Consider the following 18,215-nt stretch of genomic DNA (forward strand, 5'->3'; position numbering starts at 1 on the left):
AGTTACAAAACAATATTTACTGAAGTATATCTTCAGACTTATAGTCCGCTTCCATGCGCAAAATAGTAGTACTCATTATCATTGAGTTAAACAGCTAACATAAATCTATCGAGACCATGGAATGCCTATCGTTCCCTGTCCCGTTCTATTCCCTGAAAATACCATTTGCACCTTCAAGAAGCTCTAGATCATATAATTCGCCAGAGTGCGATCGCTTAAAAAGCTGAAACGTCAGTCTAATCTATCTCATCTCTTTCTTTCAGGAGGCTACACAACAGGAGGTCCTCGCGAAACAAATGCATATGGCTACACGGAAACCCAGCCTGCTGCACCAGCGCCCGCGTCTGCTCCCCCCGCGGCATCCCCCCTGGACGAGTACTACCAGGCGGAGTACCCACCCGCGCCCCCCGCGGCCCCCTCGCAGCCCTACCTCGACGAGTATTATCACCATGCTCACGCGCACACGCAACCGTTACTCACACACGAGCCGAAATACCAGCCACATTCGTATACGAAGCCATATCCTAGAGGTAAGTTTATGTTAACATAAAAATCTAAAACCATATAATTTTGGTGCGCCGTGCGGTTCCCGGCACCAGTACAAAAAAGAATAGGACCACTCCATCGCTTTCTCATGGATGTCGTAAAAGGCGACTAAGGGATAGGCTTACAAACTTGGGATTCTTTTTTTAGGCGATAGGCTAGCAACCTGTCACTATTTGAATCTCAATTCTATCATAAAGCCAAATAGCTGGGCGTGGCCTTTCAGTCTTTTCAAGACTGTTGGCTCTGTCTACCCCACAAGGGATATAGACGTGATCATATGTATGTATGTATAATTTTGGCGTCGGTGGTCAAAAGTGAAGGAACTAAAAGCGGGACGCAAAGATACAAATCCCACTTGGATCATTTTTTTTGAGTGCTATAAACTAATGCTATTGCGGTGAGGGAAATCCTAGGCAACTTGATGCATAACAGTAAAATGCAGATACTTCTGCAAAGATTGTGGAGGTCAGACGAGAATCGCTGTAAACCTCACTTACAGAAAAGAAAAAAATGAAACTGGAACTAACTCTATAGGTGGATGATGATGAGTAGTAGAGAGATTTATATATAGGTACAGATGTTTGCACTTCTGTACATTCGTCATACACGTGACTTATATCCAGCTAAGCGACACCAATTAGTGAGCTTCGTGAGAAATACGACACGAATTATAAGAGATGAAAGAATACAGTTTTAGTGAAGATTGAAACCGTTTCTTTATTAATTTATTGGCGCATAAATCTGTCTCAATAAGATCGATATCTTTAATTAAGAACATTTTTGCGATACACTCAATAGGTATTTAACTCTTCGATATCATAAACAACTCTTTTCGGCCGCGTTCCACATTAGGTGTCTGCCTTAATAAGCCTTGGTTGTAGTGTCTACTATTTTTAAAGGTTAATATTTTTCTAAATATTTCATCCCCCGTACTAAGTAACTGAATAAATTTGTTTCATTCCAGGCGGAGGTGGCCGGTATGGCGGCGAGAGTTACGGCGAGGGCTACGCCCCGGAGTACGCGGGCAGCTGCGGGGACTGGCCAGAGTGGCCCGGCGAACAGCACGCACTCATCCCGCAGGACAAACTGGCTTACCCCGCTTCTGGCCCCTGCTTCACCGGTAAACATGTTTACAGTAGTTTACAATTAGTTTTACTGTGTATCAGTATCATATTGAACAGAAACTGAAGTAGGTATCTTAGGCAGTATCGATGGAATTTAAGTAGAAATCGATATATTGTTGATATTTTGTAATTTATCTTGTTTCGTGTAAAGTGTAATGAAAATGTCATCTGTAAATAAGTAGGTACAATATCATTTATGTATTCTAGCACAAATGCACAATATGAACATGTAAGATTTATCGGCGATTCCCAAACTATCATACGTTGAATATTATATCATGAATATTATTCACTTTGATTTCCATAGTCGTAGCACGCCTACGCGCTACGCCGTAGCAAGTGTACAGCTACGGAACAGCTGCACGAGTGTCGTATATTGTAAAGCAAGTGTACTACCCCCGCAGGTTCAGGTCCGATCCAGCTGTGGCAGTTCCTACTGGAGTTGCTCACCGACAAGAGCTGCCAGGGATTCATCTCGTGGACTGGAGATGGCTGGGAGTTCAAACTTACTGACCCTGATGAGGTAAATTCTAATTTAAAATTATTTTTGTAATTTTATGGATCTTATCTTCTTGTATATTATAAATAACGCAGGTACACACTTATAATCTGATTTATTAGTGTATATTTCCTACGAATTTGCATAATTTTTTTTTAATTTTTGTCTTTTCGATACTATGTATTAGTAAACAGAGGAAACTTTATTGGTTTATGTACTATAGTATAAGATAATATTAATAGGCAACCATGTAACTGTTTGTTTCCCTAATAAAGATAAAAATAAAATAAAATAAAAAATAAATAACTGTGTCTTCCTTCGGTTCACGATGTCATTCAACAAATTTGATTAGATCAAATAATAGGTACGGCACAAATATGCATTTGACACGCCTGACCATTCCTCATCTTGCGAGATTTCGTGAATAATCATCAAACAACAATACTTTTTACAGAATAAATCATCTTTCCATGCCCTGCATGCTGCTTTCGCTTCATCAACATTCATCACTTTATAATACTGTTTATCTCCCCAGGTGGCCAGGCGTTGGGGGATCCGCAAGAACAAGCCTAAAATGAACTACGAAAAGCTGTCGCGAGGGCTGCGCTACTACTACGACAAGAACATCATACACAAGACTGCAGGCAAACGCTATGTGTACCGTTTCGTGTGCGACCTACAAAGTCTTCTTGGGTAAGATATCTTCTTCCTCCTGTCGATAATCCTGTTCCAGCCTCACCTCTCTGGAGTGGAGCCCGGGATGCGCCTTTTAACCTGAAGCTGCACTAAATGCTTGGATGAGATTTTTTGTTTAACCATTATTTTGCTTTGTTCCACATACAGCAATACGTAAATTATAGATAACATATCTAATCATAATCATTCTTCTTTTCTTAAATTCAATACATATCAAAAATGTAAAAGAGTGTGAGTTATACATTTCAATAATGTATTCCATTTTAAATTTAAAACAGACAATTTATACTTTGTATTTAATTTACAGGATATCACCGGAACAACTGCACGCGATGTATGAACCTAAAATGGAGAAGAAAGACGACGATTGAACATACCCAGACACGTGATCGCTACTCACTCACACCCGTAGCGATCACCCTACACTCACGCAGAATTTACTTGAGCTTGATCAGCGAGATAAAAAATTGTCACTGAAATAAAAAAAAACATTTGATTCGACATGCCTGCCCACAATGAACTAAACGCTATGGATTTAATAATCAGGCTACATTATATCTACATCGACGTTGAAATTTTTAATTATTGATCCCTTCTGTAAAATGCTGGCATTTTTGTTTTCATATAATATATTAGAATGCATAACATTTTTATTAATGTTAACAATGCCACAGGAGTGAACCCTTCTTTTATCGATAGCGATATCTGTTTGATCTCATGCACAACCACCAGTGGAGTAATTTATATACTAACATACCTTTTCCTAACATTTCATTGTCACAAATATAGTAATTACGTTTGCTAATATCAGAATGACCAACGGTGCCTTAATTATTATTGATTGTTTAAATATAAAACCTTTCTTTAGCCTCAAGCATACGCCAGTACTAGAGGCGACACGTCTTATTCTTTTTGATATTAATTTTAATTAAATTAAAGTCGTGTACTTGATAACGGTACATAACATATACAACGTCTGAAATTATTGTAAAAGTCAAGAAGACGAAACCGAAAAGTTTAGTGCTAAAAATAGTGAAATTCTGCTTAATTTTAAAGATAACTGTAAATATAAGTTAATTTTGTTACTTTATAAAAATAATTAGGTATTATATTATAATAGGTATTTAAGTGTTGTACGTTTGATTCGCAAATTGTTGCAATATGCGAATAAATTAATGCATAGATAGTATGATGACGGACATAAAACCTTTCTAAATATTTAATTGATGAAATCCAAAGATTTATTAAATCTAAATACCCACCAATTGGTATACCTACTATGAATTGTCCGAAGGGACTTGCGAGTTTCTCAAAACTACATATATTCATACTATGTTTTAGTTGTATTTCTCAATATAACTTAATGAATCTGTATCGCTACATGGAAACAAGAATTTAATCAATGAATCTACCAAATCAACCATTTAACGCATATATAAAATCAGTTATCAAGGCAACACCGGGTGACGTCATTAGTCGCTGATCTCGTGGTAAGGGAATGTAATGTCTTACTAGATATGAAATTAATTAGTTGTATTATTTTCAATTTTTATAGGTCCTAGCATACACCGAAGATATTTCGATAAGTTTTATTTTTTAAAGATTTCTCCTCCATCAATATCATACTCCCTTGTTGTCATGTGCAATGCGTTTGTTAGCGTTTTAGGAAATTATACTACGGTGCTGTCTGTTGAATGCACAGATCTAAGGTTGATTGTTCACCTACATTGAAAACATAATGTCTTCCCCGTCATTTGTAGGTTCGACCTAAAGTACTCGTTTAACGTATTCTGTAATACTTTACACTTTTAAATGATACATCAAATCATCTGCAGTCCAGGAAATACCACGAATGCAAATCCGCCATTATACAGTGAGACATAATGTAGTTACGGCCAAATTTTTGAATGTATAAGTATCGTTGTATGTATTGATGGAAGATATAAAATTAAATATATATATTTACGAAATCAATGAATATTCTTTTTATTACATATCCTTCTTTCTTCCTAAGATATATTTTCTTTATTTAAAAACAACCAAAATATCTTGTCTTGTAGTACGTAAAAGTGCTACGCCATGGCTACGAGGACGCTACAAGATGGTCGCTACGAGTTCCTAACATTACGAAATTCCGAATACCAATCACCCAATACTGATAAAGTATTTAACAATCTATTGAGGGGCAATCAGAGCCAATAGTCATAAGACTCTAAGGCCACCTGGCACACAAATCCTTCTTCTTTCTTCTCTTGTTAGCTTTAGTCCTAGGGGAACCTTACCTGTATTGGATCGATCATGGTTACACATCCAGTTGCCTGAATGTGCTGGTTTCCTCAAGATGTTTTCCTCGCCGGGACAGCATCGGTTAGTATTCAAACTAATGTACATAACTTCGAAAATAGTCATTGGTATGTACCAATGACGAATGTTCGAATCCCACCCCGGCCATGTGGCCGGGGTGGGATTCGAACCTGTGCCTTTTTACGCCACACGCATTTTAACCGTGCGCCTTACCGATTCGACCACCGACGCTTTTTGGCACACAAATGCCATTAATAATTACTGAGGTCGAAATAAAGAACAAAGTGATTAATAATATCATCGTATTAATAAGTAGGTACATATGTATGTTTATCTTTTAAGCAAAATCTATTCGATGAATTTGAGTGAAACTTAACATCAGAACAACGCGACTACATTTACTACGAAAGCAAAGCCTCGGTCAGACTAAGATTTTAACTTATCCCTACTAATATAAAAAATGCTAAAGTAACTCTGTCTGTCTTGCTGCCACGCCTAATTCACAACCGATTTTGATTTTGGTACACAAATAAGGTAAGCTACTTTTTATTGCGAAAAGCAACCACGCGGACGAAGTCGCGCGCAAAAGCTAGTATATATTTGTAAAAGTTCCGTGACAGCCACATAGCGAAGAATGTGTGCCACATTTTCCCGCGCAGATTATAAGTCATTTAAGTAAAAATTTGGGAGTCTTATTAAGTAAGCTCTCTCTGAATTATTCAGCCATATAGACTGTGACTGACGGCTCTATAGATACCCGGGCCACCTCCTTTACACCAATCATCTCGCTCACCGTAGGTACTAGGTACCTCTTCTATGGCGCTACAGCCAACACTTACAGGACCAAGGTTAATTAAGGTAACATAACATTAAGAACAAATAAAGATTTTTCTTTCTTTCAGAGAATTTCCATAGGGAAAATAGTTCCAGGAAAGGTAGAAATTATATAGAGCCGTACACACGTATACACGAACCATATACCTAGGGACCTAAAAAATTGAGGCCGTTCACTTTCATTACGATCACAAGATTTTTTAGTTTTCTGCTGTGGACACTGACTGAACACACATCCCCACCCTACGCAGTACCTACCCTGTGGGCACGATTGAGGGACCACCATCCACCGACCAATACAATCTGCGACGAAATCAAGAGATGCTGACACATTATTGAAAGTAAATAGGTAGGTATCTTGTTTGATGTTGAAAATGGAAGAAAACTACATACCTAGGTATTATTATTAGTGCTTCGATATCCGAAAATATGATCCTGTAACAAACGTGTGGCTAGTGTGTAACCTGTCTCTGATCAGACTTTAAAAAAAGTAACAATCACTACCTACTAGCCTACATGTCATGCTATTGTCATTTATCTATTTGCCGCTCTCTACCCCGCAAGGGATATAAAAGTGATTAGGTATATGAATGTGCAGTGTGGATCCCGGCACCAATACAAAAAAGAATAGGACTACTTCATCTCTTTCCCATGGATGTCGTAAAAGGCGACTAAGGTATAGGCTTACAAACTTCGGATTCTCTTTTAGACGATGGGCTAGCAACCTGTCATTATTTGGATCTTAATTCTGTCATTAAGCCAAATAGCTGAACGTGGCCATGACTGTTGGCTCTGTCTACCCCGCTATGTATGTATATGAATGTATGTATGTAACAATCACTTACTTCACTGTCAGGTCAGCCGTCAGATAATCAGATGTCAAAGTAAATGTGACATTAACTATCACTTGTGTTGTGATATTACGCAAAAATTTTAGGTTATATTGTATAAACACCAAAATAAATTAAAACCATGAAATTATCTCAAATTCTTTACCGGCAACATATAGGTTTTATGTTTAAAAAGCATTGGATAATTCAAGGTAAAAGAGTACCATTTGATACTGGAGTTGAGAACGCATTAAAAGCAAGAGGCATTCCTGTTGAAGATGCTCTTGAATTTGTGAAAGAAAAGCCTGAAAATAGAGAAAGGTACTTATAACGAAGCTGATATAAAATAATTATTTGCAATCCATAATATATTACCTACCTATTTTCATTTCTTTTCGTAGAGTTAACATTGTGGGCCCTTTTGAACAACCTGCTCCATTGGATGAAAATCATCCAGATTACAAAGATAGGCCTTGCTACACACTCAAGCACAATAATCTCCTCCTTGAAGGCCTTTCTCAAGCACAAGTCCTCACCAAGACTATTGTTGCTGAGAACAGACTTCCGCAACGAATCGAGGAACTGGCTGAAGTGTCTGCACCCAAAGCTGTCCATGAGAATGTCAAAAAAGCCATACTATCGGCCAATGTGTTTGACTGTGAACAGAAAAAGCTACCTAAAATAAGAGACCCAGAAAGGCCAGCATATACCTTTCCAAGGATATTGGGAATAACTGATAAAAGACGCAAGTAAGTTAAATTGATTCTTCATAATAAAAATACCAAAATTATGTACACTTATTTTAAGTTGTATAAAATATTATTATAGTGTTATGTCTAACAAGTGTAAGTATGGTTTAGGAAGAGCACAATTAGAATATATTAGTTACAAAAAACCAGTGCTGCATTGTGTTAACATTACACATTAGTCTATTTGGTGTACAGTATGAACATATTATTTTTAAATTAAAAAAAACAAGACTAGTAATATTCGTGCATTAGTTAATAGCTGCTTGTGTGTTAATAAATAATAATAATAACTGCCATATTTTTTGCATCCTTTCAGCCAAATTTTGACCAATAGGTTGGTACAAATTGTAGAGAGGTGCAGTGACACAGACTCCACACTGTCTAGATTTGTGCTGAATGACATTGAGAGCCACACTGTGTTCGATAAAGAAGATGATTTGATTCAATTCCAAGATGTAAGAAACTTTATATTTATTTATTATTAAAATATAATTATCTAATCATGGTAAGTCTCAAATTTGCAGCCCATCTTTTAAAAATAGTTTATACAGGAAAAGAGAAATTCTTAATTATGTGATACTTTAACTCCAATAGAAAGTATCACAAAAGTGTCCTAAATTTTTAAGTAGCTGAAGGCTTAACTTCAATGCTAATGTTTTCCTTGACACCAATTTACTACATAATAATCTTTTAATTTTTAATATGTAAACATTTAATGTATTGGAAGTAACTTGATATTTTTTATATAGAAGTCCAACATTTTGGTAACCAGCAACAAACCAATCAGTCATGACATAGAAAGTGACATACCATTTGTAGAGATTCCTGATTTACATCCCATCAAATACACCATCACACTGCCAGAGGAACATTTTTATGAAGAAGTCAGTAAATATCGTAAGTATCATTATTATTAAAATTAGTATTTGGGCTGAATAAGAAACTATTCATTATATAGATTTTCACTAAGTTTTACTTACACATAAATATCATGTATTTAATGAGTATTTTAACTACTTGCTGTATAATAAGCAGTGAAAAGACAAAGCCAGGAATATGAAATGAATCACAACCTATCCACAACATTATGTGTGTACCTTACAAATCTCAATAGCAATCTGCAATGTTTCAGATATCCAATGACTTTATTTATTCTTCTTTTGCAGCAATCCAGCCCACTGTAAACATTAAACACCCACACACCACATGGCTCCATTTCAACAGTACCAAGGTGGGAAATCTCTATGAAACGCCAGCCACTGCTGCACAAATCCATGGCAGATCTCTCACGCACGCGTTTACTGTTGCCTCAGCTTACGCCAAGCAGATTTATGGGGTGAGATCTATTATCTATTTATTCATCACATATTTTCAACTTGTAATTTTATAAATGTGATGATAACATTTATAAAATTACTAGCTGTGCCCGCGACTTCGTCCGCGTGGAATAGTTATTTTGAGCATCATTGAAGCCCTCAAGGATGAATAATTTTCCCTGTTTTTTTCACATTTTCCATTATTTCTTGGCTCCTTATAGTTGCAGCGTGATGTTATATAGCCCAAGGCCTTCCTCGATAAATGGTCTATTCAACACAAAAAGAATTTTTCAATTTGAACCAGTAGTTCCTGAGATTAGCGAGTTCAAACAAATAATCCTCGATAAATGGTCTATTCAACACAAAAAGAATTTTTCAATTTGAACCAGTAGTTCCTGAGATTAGCGAGTTCAAACAAACAAACTCTTCAGCCTTATAATATTAATATAGATTAATCTTAGCTCACATGTGTACTTGTCATAAGAATTTTTCTTATTTCAGTTATTTATGAATGTTGACAAGGCATATGTCCTATCTCCCCTCAGCCAGAGTAAGAAAAAGGAGGAGAAAGAAAAAGTTAGCGATGTCCTATCAACATCAAATTGACCCCAGCATCATAGTCATAGGTCATACAGCTGAATGTGACCTTTCAGTCTTTGCGCAACTGTTGGTTCTGTGAACCCTGTAAGAGATATGGACATAATTACGAGTATATATATTTATTTAAACTTTATTGTACAAAATACAAAGTATAGCACAGCTGGGTCTAACAGATATATATATAACAATCAATTATTGTCTTTTCAGGAAGATGTTAAAGATCTGCCCAAGCCCGTTTACATAAATTGTATACAGACTGATGGTCAACAATACCACTTTGGTGTATTAGAGTTGAAAACGCTGAATGTTAATGGAACTGAAGGTACCAAGAACATATGGTATTGCAAAAACGACATGAAAATGTATGACTCAAGTAGATACTTCAGTGGTATGCCTGTTTTAGAAAACTATAACCCAAAAGTGTATGAATATATCAATGCATTTTACAATTTTTAAGGTTCATTATGTATAGATTAGTTAATATATATTGTATTTTGTAATTAGTATTTCCTTCATATTATTTTAAGTGCCCTTAATCGAGATTCGGCTGCAGAAGGCATTCTTTTCATTTCTCTTTCGATTAAAATCCAACAAAAATCAAAAAAAGCAGATAACCTACGAACATTCAAGAATAGTCCCCAAAAACCTGATTTCTTCTAGCTGCCTAGCAATGACCTAACCTATATTCTACCTTCATAATAAAACATCTTAATAGGTATCTTTGTCATAAGACTTTTATTGAAAGGTACAGGAAGAACCTGACTTTCAGTGTAAAGATTGACATATTAAAATAACATAGCGAAAGTTTCTAAGGATGTCTTTTACTCTTTTACACAAAGTCTACTGAGATTTTAACCTGGAATAGCACGTTGGGTACTATCGAATACCGAAATTTCTATTAAACTATCGGATACGAATACCCGGGAAGAAGCTAGTTACAAATGAAACAATCATGTGTGAGAAAGTATTATGTAATGTATTCATGTGTATATCCCATTATATTTACAAGAACATAAATACATTTTTTCGATCAGAATACACATTGCTTAGCATACTGCAACACTTTGTACATTAAATAATGGTAAGTTAGGAAAGAAACAGTCCGTATAACAACAAGCTCATTTGTCCTGTGTGAACTTCTGTAATCGTCGTCTTCTCAGCTCCTCGGCATCAGCATCAGTCTTGTCTCTGAAATAAAATAAATAAAAAAATAAAAAATGGAAAATTGCACGTTAATTTTGAATATTTACGTGTTCACATAATATTAAACGTGTTTGAATCTATACTTATAAAGCTGAAGAGTTTGTTTGTTTGAACGCGCTAATCTCAGGAACTACTGGTTCGAATTGACAAATTCTTTTTGTGTTGAATAGACCATTTATCGAGGACGGCTTAGGCTATATATTATATCACGCTGTAACTATAAAAAGCGAAGAAATAATGTAAAATGTGGAAAAAAAAGGAAAAATTATTCATCCTTGAGGGCTTCAATGATGCCCAAAATAACTATTTCACGCGGACGAAGTCGCGGGCACAGCTAGTATCAAATATAGCATATTGCTATTACAGATTAGTGAAACATAGGCTAGTGTAGCTAAAATATGACACTATAAGTGCTGTCTAGGTTAAAAAACATTTCCATATAGCCCACTGTACAAAAGTATTAACAAAGTTGGAGGTACATACCTAGTAGAAGAAGAAGCTTCAGCTGGAGGCGGTCCGGGCTGCGGCTTGAACGAGGGACCCGCCGCCGCGCTCGGCGACGAGAGCGGCGCCTCCGTTTTACTGGGAACACAAAGATACATAGTCTCTCCTTTCTCCTGTCATAAAACCCGGTTACATCCTAGGTCGAGTTACGCTTATTAACATGATTCTATTCTGGGTTGGCCAGGAATGGGCAAGTGTGACTAGGGCAGTCACACTTGCCCTGACCTCGGCAACATTTTGGATCATGATTGAAGCCGCACTAAACGAATGTGGTTATTCTCTTAGTCGAAAGGGATGGAGTGGTCCTATTCTAAGTATCGTCATCTAGTTAGGGTGTTAGGCAGCAAAACTTTTTTAATATATCTAAACTGTTATAAAGAGGTTAAGTTTATAACTTTGACTGTTTGTTTGTAAAGGCTAATCTTACTATACTAAACCGATCGTGAAAATTCTTTCACCGCTATATGCTGTAATTATCTGCGTGCGTGGTAAGGTTATGTATGCTTTGGTGGTAGCAAACCACATACATACATAGCAAAAACAGTAAAACTCACATAGTTTCAGTCTGGGTAGCCACCGTCACGCTGTTCTGTGGCAGATTAGCCACGACGGAGGAGTACTGCTGCATGAGGAGAACTGACGCATCCAACATGGCCTCGATCTCTCGGAGAAGCTTGAGATAATCAATACAAATAAATATACCTTTAAGAATATACAGTTCCGTAAATAAACATACATACTACTCTTCTCAAACTGCCTGTAGGTATGTACTCTCTGCCCTTTGAGAGGCGTAATTTTATGTATATACATTATACATTATGCAGAATAGTTCGTGGCAACTATAATGGATGTGAACAGCCTAACTTTTAAACTATATTTTGAGATAGGCAGGTTTATAACTGCACAATAAATATTCGGAATTCAATGATTTGAGTATAGCTTGGAGCTCTGTAATATAATCCGGGTGGAACCACATACAGTAGGATCTAGGATGATACTGACCTGCAAGCGAGCCTCAATATTTCTTCTCTCGGTGCCCTCCATTCGTTGTAATTCTGCAGTGGTCAGGGTCGCTAGCGAGGCCGGCCGCGGCGGCGGAGGCGGAGGCATGCCCCACGCCATCATTGCTGCAAATTCATTCCAATTTAGTTAAAATACAATTTTATATTTCAGTTGGGCAACATTACAAAATAGTCTATGTTATGTCGACGATCTTAAGTATCAGGGTCGGTTTAGGGTGGCAATTAGGTACATTGCAGGATACGCATTCCACTTCTGGGAAAACGACATCAGGTATAATTATATATTACTTGAGGCCGCCCGCGACTTCGTCCGCATGGAAACCCTGTCAATCCCGCGGGAACTCTAGGATAAAAGTAGCCTATATGTTGAATATACGGTACAAATTACACAAATTGAGTTATTCTCGAAGTAAATTCTTTCGAATTCTTCTTTCCACGTGGACGAAGTGGCGGACGGCCTCTAGTAATAACAATAGAACATACGTGGCGGCGGCATATTGGGGAACGGCGGTGGGCCAGCCGGCGCGGCGTGCGGCGCGGCCCGAGGCGGCGCGGCGGGCGCGGCGGGCGGCGGCTCGGGCGCGGGCGCGCGCAGCACGTTGAGGCGGCACGTGGGGCAGGTCTGCTGCCGCTGGAACCACAGCCGGAGGCACGCCGCGTGGAATATGTGGTTGCACGGCAGTTTTTTGGCACCTGTCAATGTTATGGGAATGTTGGAACGGGACATATTCATTTATCGTTTTAGTCTGTTTAGAATATATTTCAAGTACATATCAGTATTACAAAATAATCATAAACTGCTAAATTTGCTTTAGCATTTGCATAAATTTATTTCCTTTTTCTGAGAAATAACCTAATTTTTAAACAGTTCAACAAATCGTCAAATGTCACGTAGACATAAAACAAAACAAAGCATATTTCGGTACGTAATAATTTTTTTAAATATTTTTTACATTTCCAATGTACCTACAATTCTTAAACAATTTACCATGTTTTAGGTTATAACTAACATTTGAGCATGTTTACACACAAATAAATGCCAATATCAAACGAAAGATATATTAACAATAATTAGGCATTTGAAATTGCTACTTTGATCTTAATGCTTCCTTGAATAATTTTTGTAAATTCCTTTTTTTTTAATGCCTTGTATATTTATATTGCACATAAAAAGACAGATTTTTTTAGCGTTCGACTTTCACTACCCCACTTAGTTGTAATAAATATGCATTACCAGTATGCATCTCCTCCCGACATATGATGCACTCGTTGTCGGCAGCCGCCAGCTCCGCGGGCGTCGCGTCCGGGTACAGGGTGTTCATGTTGCGGATCGCGCGCCTTGACAACACCACGTCGTTGTACGCCTTCTTGAAACTCCTGAAAATGTTCAAAGATGAGTTAGGAGAATCAATTAGATATGTGCATTGTGCACCATTCTACTATTCTATTTTTATCCTTTAGACCTTAAAACAATCGGAAAACCTGATGCGGGTATATATTACGTAGGGTTTAGTACAAAACACCTATAATTTTTATTTGCTTCCAGGGATCAAACCGTATATGCCAAAAAGGAACTGACTTAATGTCATTATGTGAGAATCCATCAATCATAGAGAATGTGTGAAACTAACCTCATAGTCTCATACATAGGCCTGAATGCGAACAGGGGTAGAGTGTAGATCCTGACCATGACGGCCACGAAGCCGATGTACAGCAGCACTTTGAGGAAGTTGATGGCCAGCTCCGTGTACAGCAGCACCGCCGCTTTGCTCTCCCACGGCGCTTCCCATCTCGAGTCGATGGCGTGGAGGACGTACTATAGAATTTGTAAAAGGAATATCCATCAATATCAATGTTAATTTCCATCGCTTTTAAATCTCATCGCCTGTGTGCGTAGATACGCTAAACGATTTAAAACTTTTTGCAATTTACATTCGTTACCCAAGCTACTATCCCGATACATGTAGCATCCGTTAGGTATTATGTAAGTCACAAATAGGTCTAACTTACCAACCAACACTTCAAAATTATCACGAAACTGTAAATAACAGCAAAATAATCTAAATAACATCTCGGAAAATGCATGAATAAAATAAGAAGTTTTTCAGTTGCCAGTTGGCCTTGAATTTTAATAGCCCAGCCAGTGTATAACACTATCAATAAACGAGTATACATAATATTGACTTGAAAAGCAACCTATTCTTTATCGGAAGTATATTTGAACTTTATTGTAAACTTGACTATCTTTTCATAAATAAGTTTGAGGAAATTCTCTATTCTTGCAAATTCATTGCAGTAGATTAGAAACGATTATAATAAACACATTCATGAATTATAGTCGTGCAGATATTTTTTATATAAAAGTATATATTACTTATATAATAACATACCTTAATTAGGATGTTGGCAATCATGATAATCAGTATGCTGTATTCAAAGCCGAAGACCAGCTGCACGGAAGGACCCTTGGCTGTGGTGAACTGGTACGCATGGTGAATGAAGTAAAAGTCAGCATGCGCCAGTAACATTAGCAGCGATAGGATTCGTACATGGAACACTAACCCAATGACAGGACTCCTTTCCATCTGTTGAACAATACATAAACAACAGAAATGAGAACTAAGAAGTTACTATCTCTTATTTTTTATTTGTCGATTTGATTTACTTTCCATTAAATTAGGTGACATCGTGTTTTATTAGACCAATAAAGAGGAACCTCCTTGACTGTCGTATCAAAGGTCACCATTGAGTCATCCGAATATTAACATTGCAAAATTAACTGTGCCATGTGGTTTTCGGCAATTTAGATCTATCTCTTTACCATGGATTTCGTAAAAGGTGATTAAGGATAGGCTAAAAACTTGGGATTAGGCGAAATTGGCTAGCAACTTAAATCTCAATTGCATCATTAAGCAATACAGCTAAACGTGGCGTTTGTGTCTTTTCAATACTGTTGTTGTCTTTGAGACAAAGAAAAGGACAACATTTTAAACAAATGAGTGTGTCATATGCTGCGTAATCAAACGAGTTTCTTCTCTGCCTCATTATGCACAGCGAATTGAAAGTACTTTATGAAAATTAAATCAATGGTGTACAAAACCACTTGACAGAGTACATTAAAATTAAGTTCGGTTATTCCCTTATTTGAATACTATTGACATTGATAGCCATACTATTTTTGTATGTATGTACATACAATGATAAACAAGTTGTGATAAGATGATAAAAACAAACATCATATCAATAACTGGAAATGAAAGAAATAGATTCACTTCCACCTGTTCCTGTTAAGAGCATTAACAAAACATAAGTGTACAATCATGGCCAACCTTAAGTTTAGTATAAAAGATAATTATAAGATAATACGTTGTTTGCACAAACGCAAAAACAACATAAGTAATATAGATATATTGCATCATAATAAAAAAAACAATGCAAATGTTACCCAATAAACTATACGGGCAATAATGACGTTTCGCCATAAAAGCAATTTATAAACAAGAAGTTGGGTCATTGAGTGATAATGGAGCAATTTTTTAACGATAATTAACTAGAACTTTATACTCTGTCTTAAATGTTATATTATTCCATGATAATTAACATTATTCACAAGCATTTTCCTGAATACATATTCTGAAATCTCACTATATAATGCATTCCCTTTTGTATTTATGAATTTAATTTATCAGTATTAATGAATAAAAAATATATAAACGGTTATGATACTGCTGACAATATAAAGAGTATGTAGTGGGCATTAGAAGACCAAAGGGCATGTATATTCTGTAGGATTATAAAACACAAACAAATGACTTCCTGAAATTCTCATGAGAAACAAAAAAGCTTTGGATCCTCGGGTCTTTATTCTGTGAAATTTTTCTCATAGAATGGAACACTCACCATTTAGGAAGTTTCTACAAGGCTAAAATTCTTAATAAACTTTCTGGTTATATGAAACTTACATAATCAACTCTATCTTCAGCTAGCCAGTGGAATGCCTTGAGAAACAGGAGCAGGGTGAAAAGGGCAATGAACTTTGGGTTGAAGTCGTCCCTAAAAACTGTGAACGCCAGGCACGTCTCTGTGATTGCATACCATGACCTCTCTATTAAATGCTGAAAGAAAATTAAAAAAATAATTATATTTTTATATTATTGTTTAATTTTATTTTTGAAGAAGTTTATTGTTTTTGTTTTTTTTAAAGGAAGATGTGACTATATGAGATAAATATTTTTTGTAAACACTAAAAGAAGAAAGTGAAGTGACAGACAAAAGTTTTTGATGTAGAGTTAAAACAATAAAATATTTTAAGTAATTTTACATGGCTACACATACTTATCTACATATACATATATTTTCACATCAACTATTTTCCAAAAGAAAGTTATCTTGAATGACACATATAATAATATAAATATTATGTTGCCAGATCACCTACCAATTGCCTTTTTAAAAATGTTCTGTCTAGCCTGTTCCTTGTTCTTCAAAGCTTAACATATTTCATTTTACAAAAGCTTTGAACTATAACGTTTGTCAACTGATGTTACTGTGAGAGCTATTGTTAAAATTACAATTAAGTACCACTCTAAAAATTTAATTAGTTTAAGAAGTCAGGTTCAGATTTGCACTCAAGATTTTAGAAGGTACCTATTCACACTAACTTTTACAAGGCAAATTATCTTTACTCTCTTTACTTGTATATTTGGGTCCAAAATGGTTGATGGAAAGCTATAAGACATAAATATTAAGTGTATAATAAATACCCCTGTCCTGTGGAATACAAGTAAAATAAATTTTACCTCAAATTCTGCAGGGCGAAGTTGTCCAAAGAATATTTTCCTCAGTAGCTTACCTAACAATAATACTAAAATAAACGCTTGCAAGTACATTACCTGAAACAAAGCCACCATATGTTACAATTGAAATCATAGGTGTACAACAATGTCCAATGTATATATTTATATATACTGGCACGTCCTTATCTCTTGCAGGGTAGACAGAGACAATAGTCTTGAAAAGACTAAAAAGCCATGTTCAGCTGTATAGCTTCATGATGAAATTGCAAGAAGAATCCAAGTTTAAAAGCCAATCCCTTAGTCGCCTTTTACGAAATCCCTGGGAGAGATATCTATTCTTTAGTGCCAGGAACCACAGGGCAATATTTAAAGTTTCATATTTTCTTTTTCACTTATAGTGAATACAGATTGTAAGGCTGATCTTCTAGAGCCAATGTTAAGCAACCATGAAAACTTATGGTGAAGTCTGTATGGCATTGAGCACCGGTAATTTTTGACATAATTATTCTTCCAGATTGCTATAACCCAATTGTTTTGACCACAAAGCAATAGAAAATAGTGTTAGCAAAAAATATATTACAGAAAAAAATTCATACTCACAGCCATACTAGGATTGGAATTCGTTAAATAAACTATAGAAGGATAGAATTGTTTCTTTTGGTAATATGCATTGCCAATGACCACAGTCGTCAGTGCAAGACTGATCACAGTAGCAAGGATCGCCTTCATTTTGGTGGTTTTTTACTACATTCGATCACTAAAATTTACATGAGACGGATCCCCAAAGTGTCCTAAGCACTAAAACACTGCAATATTGTCAACAAATACATTTTCAAAACATCGTTTCGAATCAATCGCTGGCAAAAAAACTAATTTTGACGTGTTCAATGTTGATTTGTGACATTTTGTGGAGCACAGATAATAAAAAGTCATCACAGAGAGTAGAGAATAATATTCTCTCTGTGATGACTTTTTATTATCTTTCACTTTACTACACTTACATTATATTATAATGTAAGTGTAGTAAAGCCGGCTAAACACTTTCAAACAACAAGACAACTAATGCTGAACCTGCATGTTCGTTTGTTGCCCAAGCAAGTTTAGATTATTGAAACTAACTTATCACAGTCGTTGCTTACATCTGCCCGCAAATTAATTTAAATACAGCTTCAGAAACAGAATACATCATAGA

The 18,215-nt window shown here is 36.2% G+C and overlaps 3 protein-coding genes across 5 annotated transcripts in view; 2 read left to right on the plus strand and 1 right to left on the minus strand.

Moving 5' to 3' along the window:
- Nucleotides 1-4,839, plus strand: part of LOC106130070 (ETS-like protein pointed) — a 125,029-nt gene extending 120,190 nt beyond the window's left edge. For 2 of the 3 annotated variants that reach the window (XM_013328832.2, XM_013328841.2), the window contains exons 7-11: nt 264-530; nt 1,511-1,666; nt 2,075-2,193; nt 2,705-2,862; nt 3,173-4,839. In XM_013328832.2, the coding sequence (XP_013184286.1) occupies nt 264-530; nt 1,511-1,666; nt 2,075-2,193; nt 2,705-2,862; nt 3,173-3,236 (764 nt within the window). In that variant the 3' untranslated portion in view covers nt 3,237-4,839. The remainder of the gene's footprint in view (nt 1-263; nt 531-1,510; nt 1,667-2,074; nt 2,194-2,704; nt 2,863-3,172) is intronic. The other variant, XM_060949061.1, reaches the window with a different exon arrangement.
- Nucleotides 4,840-6,893: 2,054 nt separating this feature from the next.
- LOC106130415 (large ribosomal subunit protein mL37) lies at nt 6,894-9,998 on the plus strand. Its single transcript, XM_013329255.2, has 6 exons — nt 6,894-7,154; nt 7,235-7,582; nt 7,899-8,037; nt 8,332-8,479; nt 8,749-8,918; nt 9,706-9,998. Exons 1-6 carry the CDS (start codon nt 6,976-6,978, stop codon nt 9,952-9,954), a joined length of 1,233 nt encoding a protein of 410 aa, XP_013184709.2. The 5' UTR covers nt 6,894-6,975; the 3' UTR covers nt 9,955-9,998.
- A 455-nt stretch (nt 9,999-10,453) lies between these two features.
- On the minus strand, nt 10,454-17,935 carry LOC106130405 (E3 ubiquitin-protein ligase synoviolin). The gene is made up of 11 exons (XM_060949164.1): nt 17,624-17,935; nt 17,027-17,119; nt 16,190-16,342; nt 14,618-14,812; nt 13,859-14,043; nt 13,462-13,604; nt 12,711-12,920; nt 12,208-12,332; nt 11,760-11,878; nt 11,185-11,283; nt 10,454-10,686 (listed from the first exon to the last, which is right to left on the minus strand). Exons 1-11 carry the CDS (start codon nt 17,750-17,752, stop codon nt 10,617-10,619), a joined length of 1,521 nt encoding a protein of 506 aa, XP_060805147.1. The 5' UTR covers nt 17,753-17,935; the 3' UTR covers nt 10,454-10,616.
- Between the last annotated feature and the right edge of the window lie 280 nt (nt 17,936-18,215).

This window comes from Amyelois transitella, chromosome 18 (assembly GCF_032362555.1).
Source record: "Amyelois transitella isolate CPQ chromosome 18, ilAmyTran1.1, whole genome shotgun sequence".
Lineage (NCBI taxonomy): Eukaryota > Metazoa > Arthropoda > Insecta > Lepidoptera > Pyralidae > Amyelois > Amyelois transitella.

What these genes read in the sequence shown, in the direction of transcription:
- LOC106130405 (XM_060949164.1), bottom strand. Translation starts at nt 17,752, where the DNA reads ATGAAGGCGATCCTTGCTACTGTGATCAGTCTTGCACTGACGACTGTG. An exon ending in CCCCAATATGCCGCCGCCAC is followed by an intron (nt 12,333 to 12,710) that starts GTATGTTCTATT and finishes ATGAATTTGCAG; the next exon opens with CAATGATGGCGTGGGGCATG. An exon ending in GAAGCTTCTTCTTCTACTAG is followed by an intron (nt 10,687 to 11,184) that starts GTATGTACCTCC and finishes ATTTTATTTCAG; the next exon opens with AGACAAGACTGATGCTGATG.
- LOC106130415 (XM_013329255.2), top strand. Translation starts at nt 6,976, where the DNA reads ATGAAATTATCTCAAATTCTTTACCGGCAACATATAGGTTTTATGTTT. An exon ending in TGAAGAAGTCAGTAAATATC is followed by an intron (nt 8,480 to 8,748) that starts GTAAGTATCATT and finishes CTTCTTTTGCAG; the next exon opens with CAATCCAGCCCACTGTAAAC. An exon ending in ACGCCAAGCAGATTTATGGG is followed by an intron (nt 8,919 to 9,705) that starts GTGAGATCTATT and finishes TTGTCTTTTCAG; the next exon opens with GAAGATGTTAAAGATCTGCC.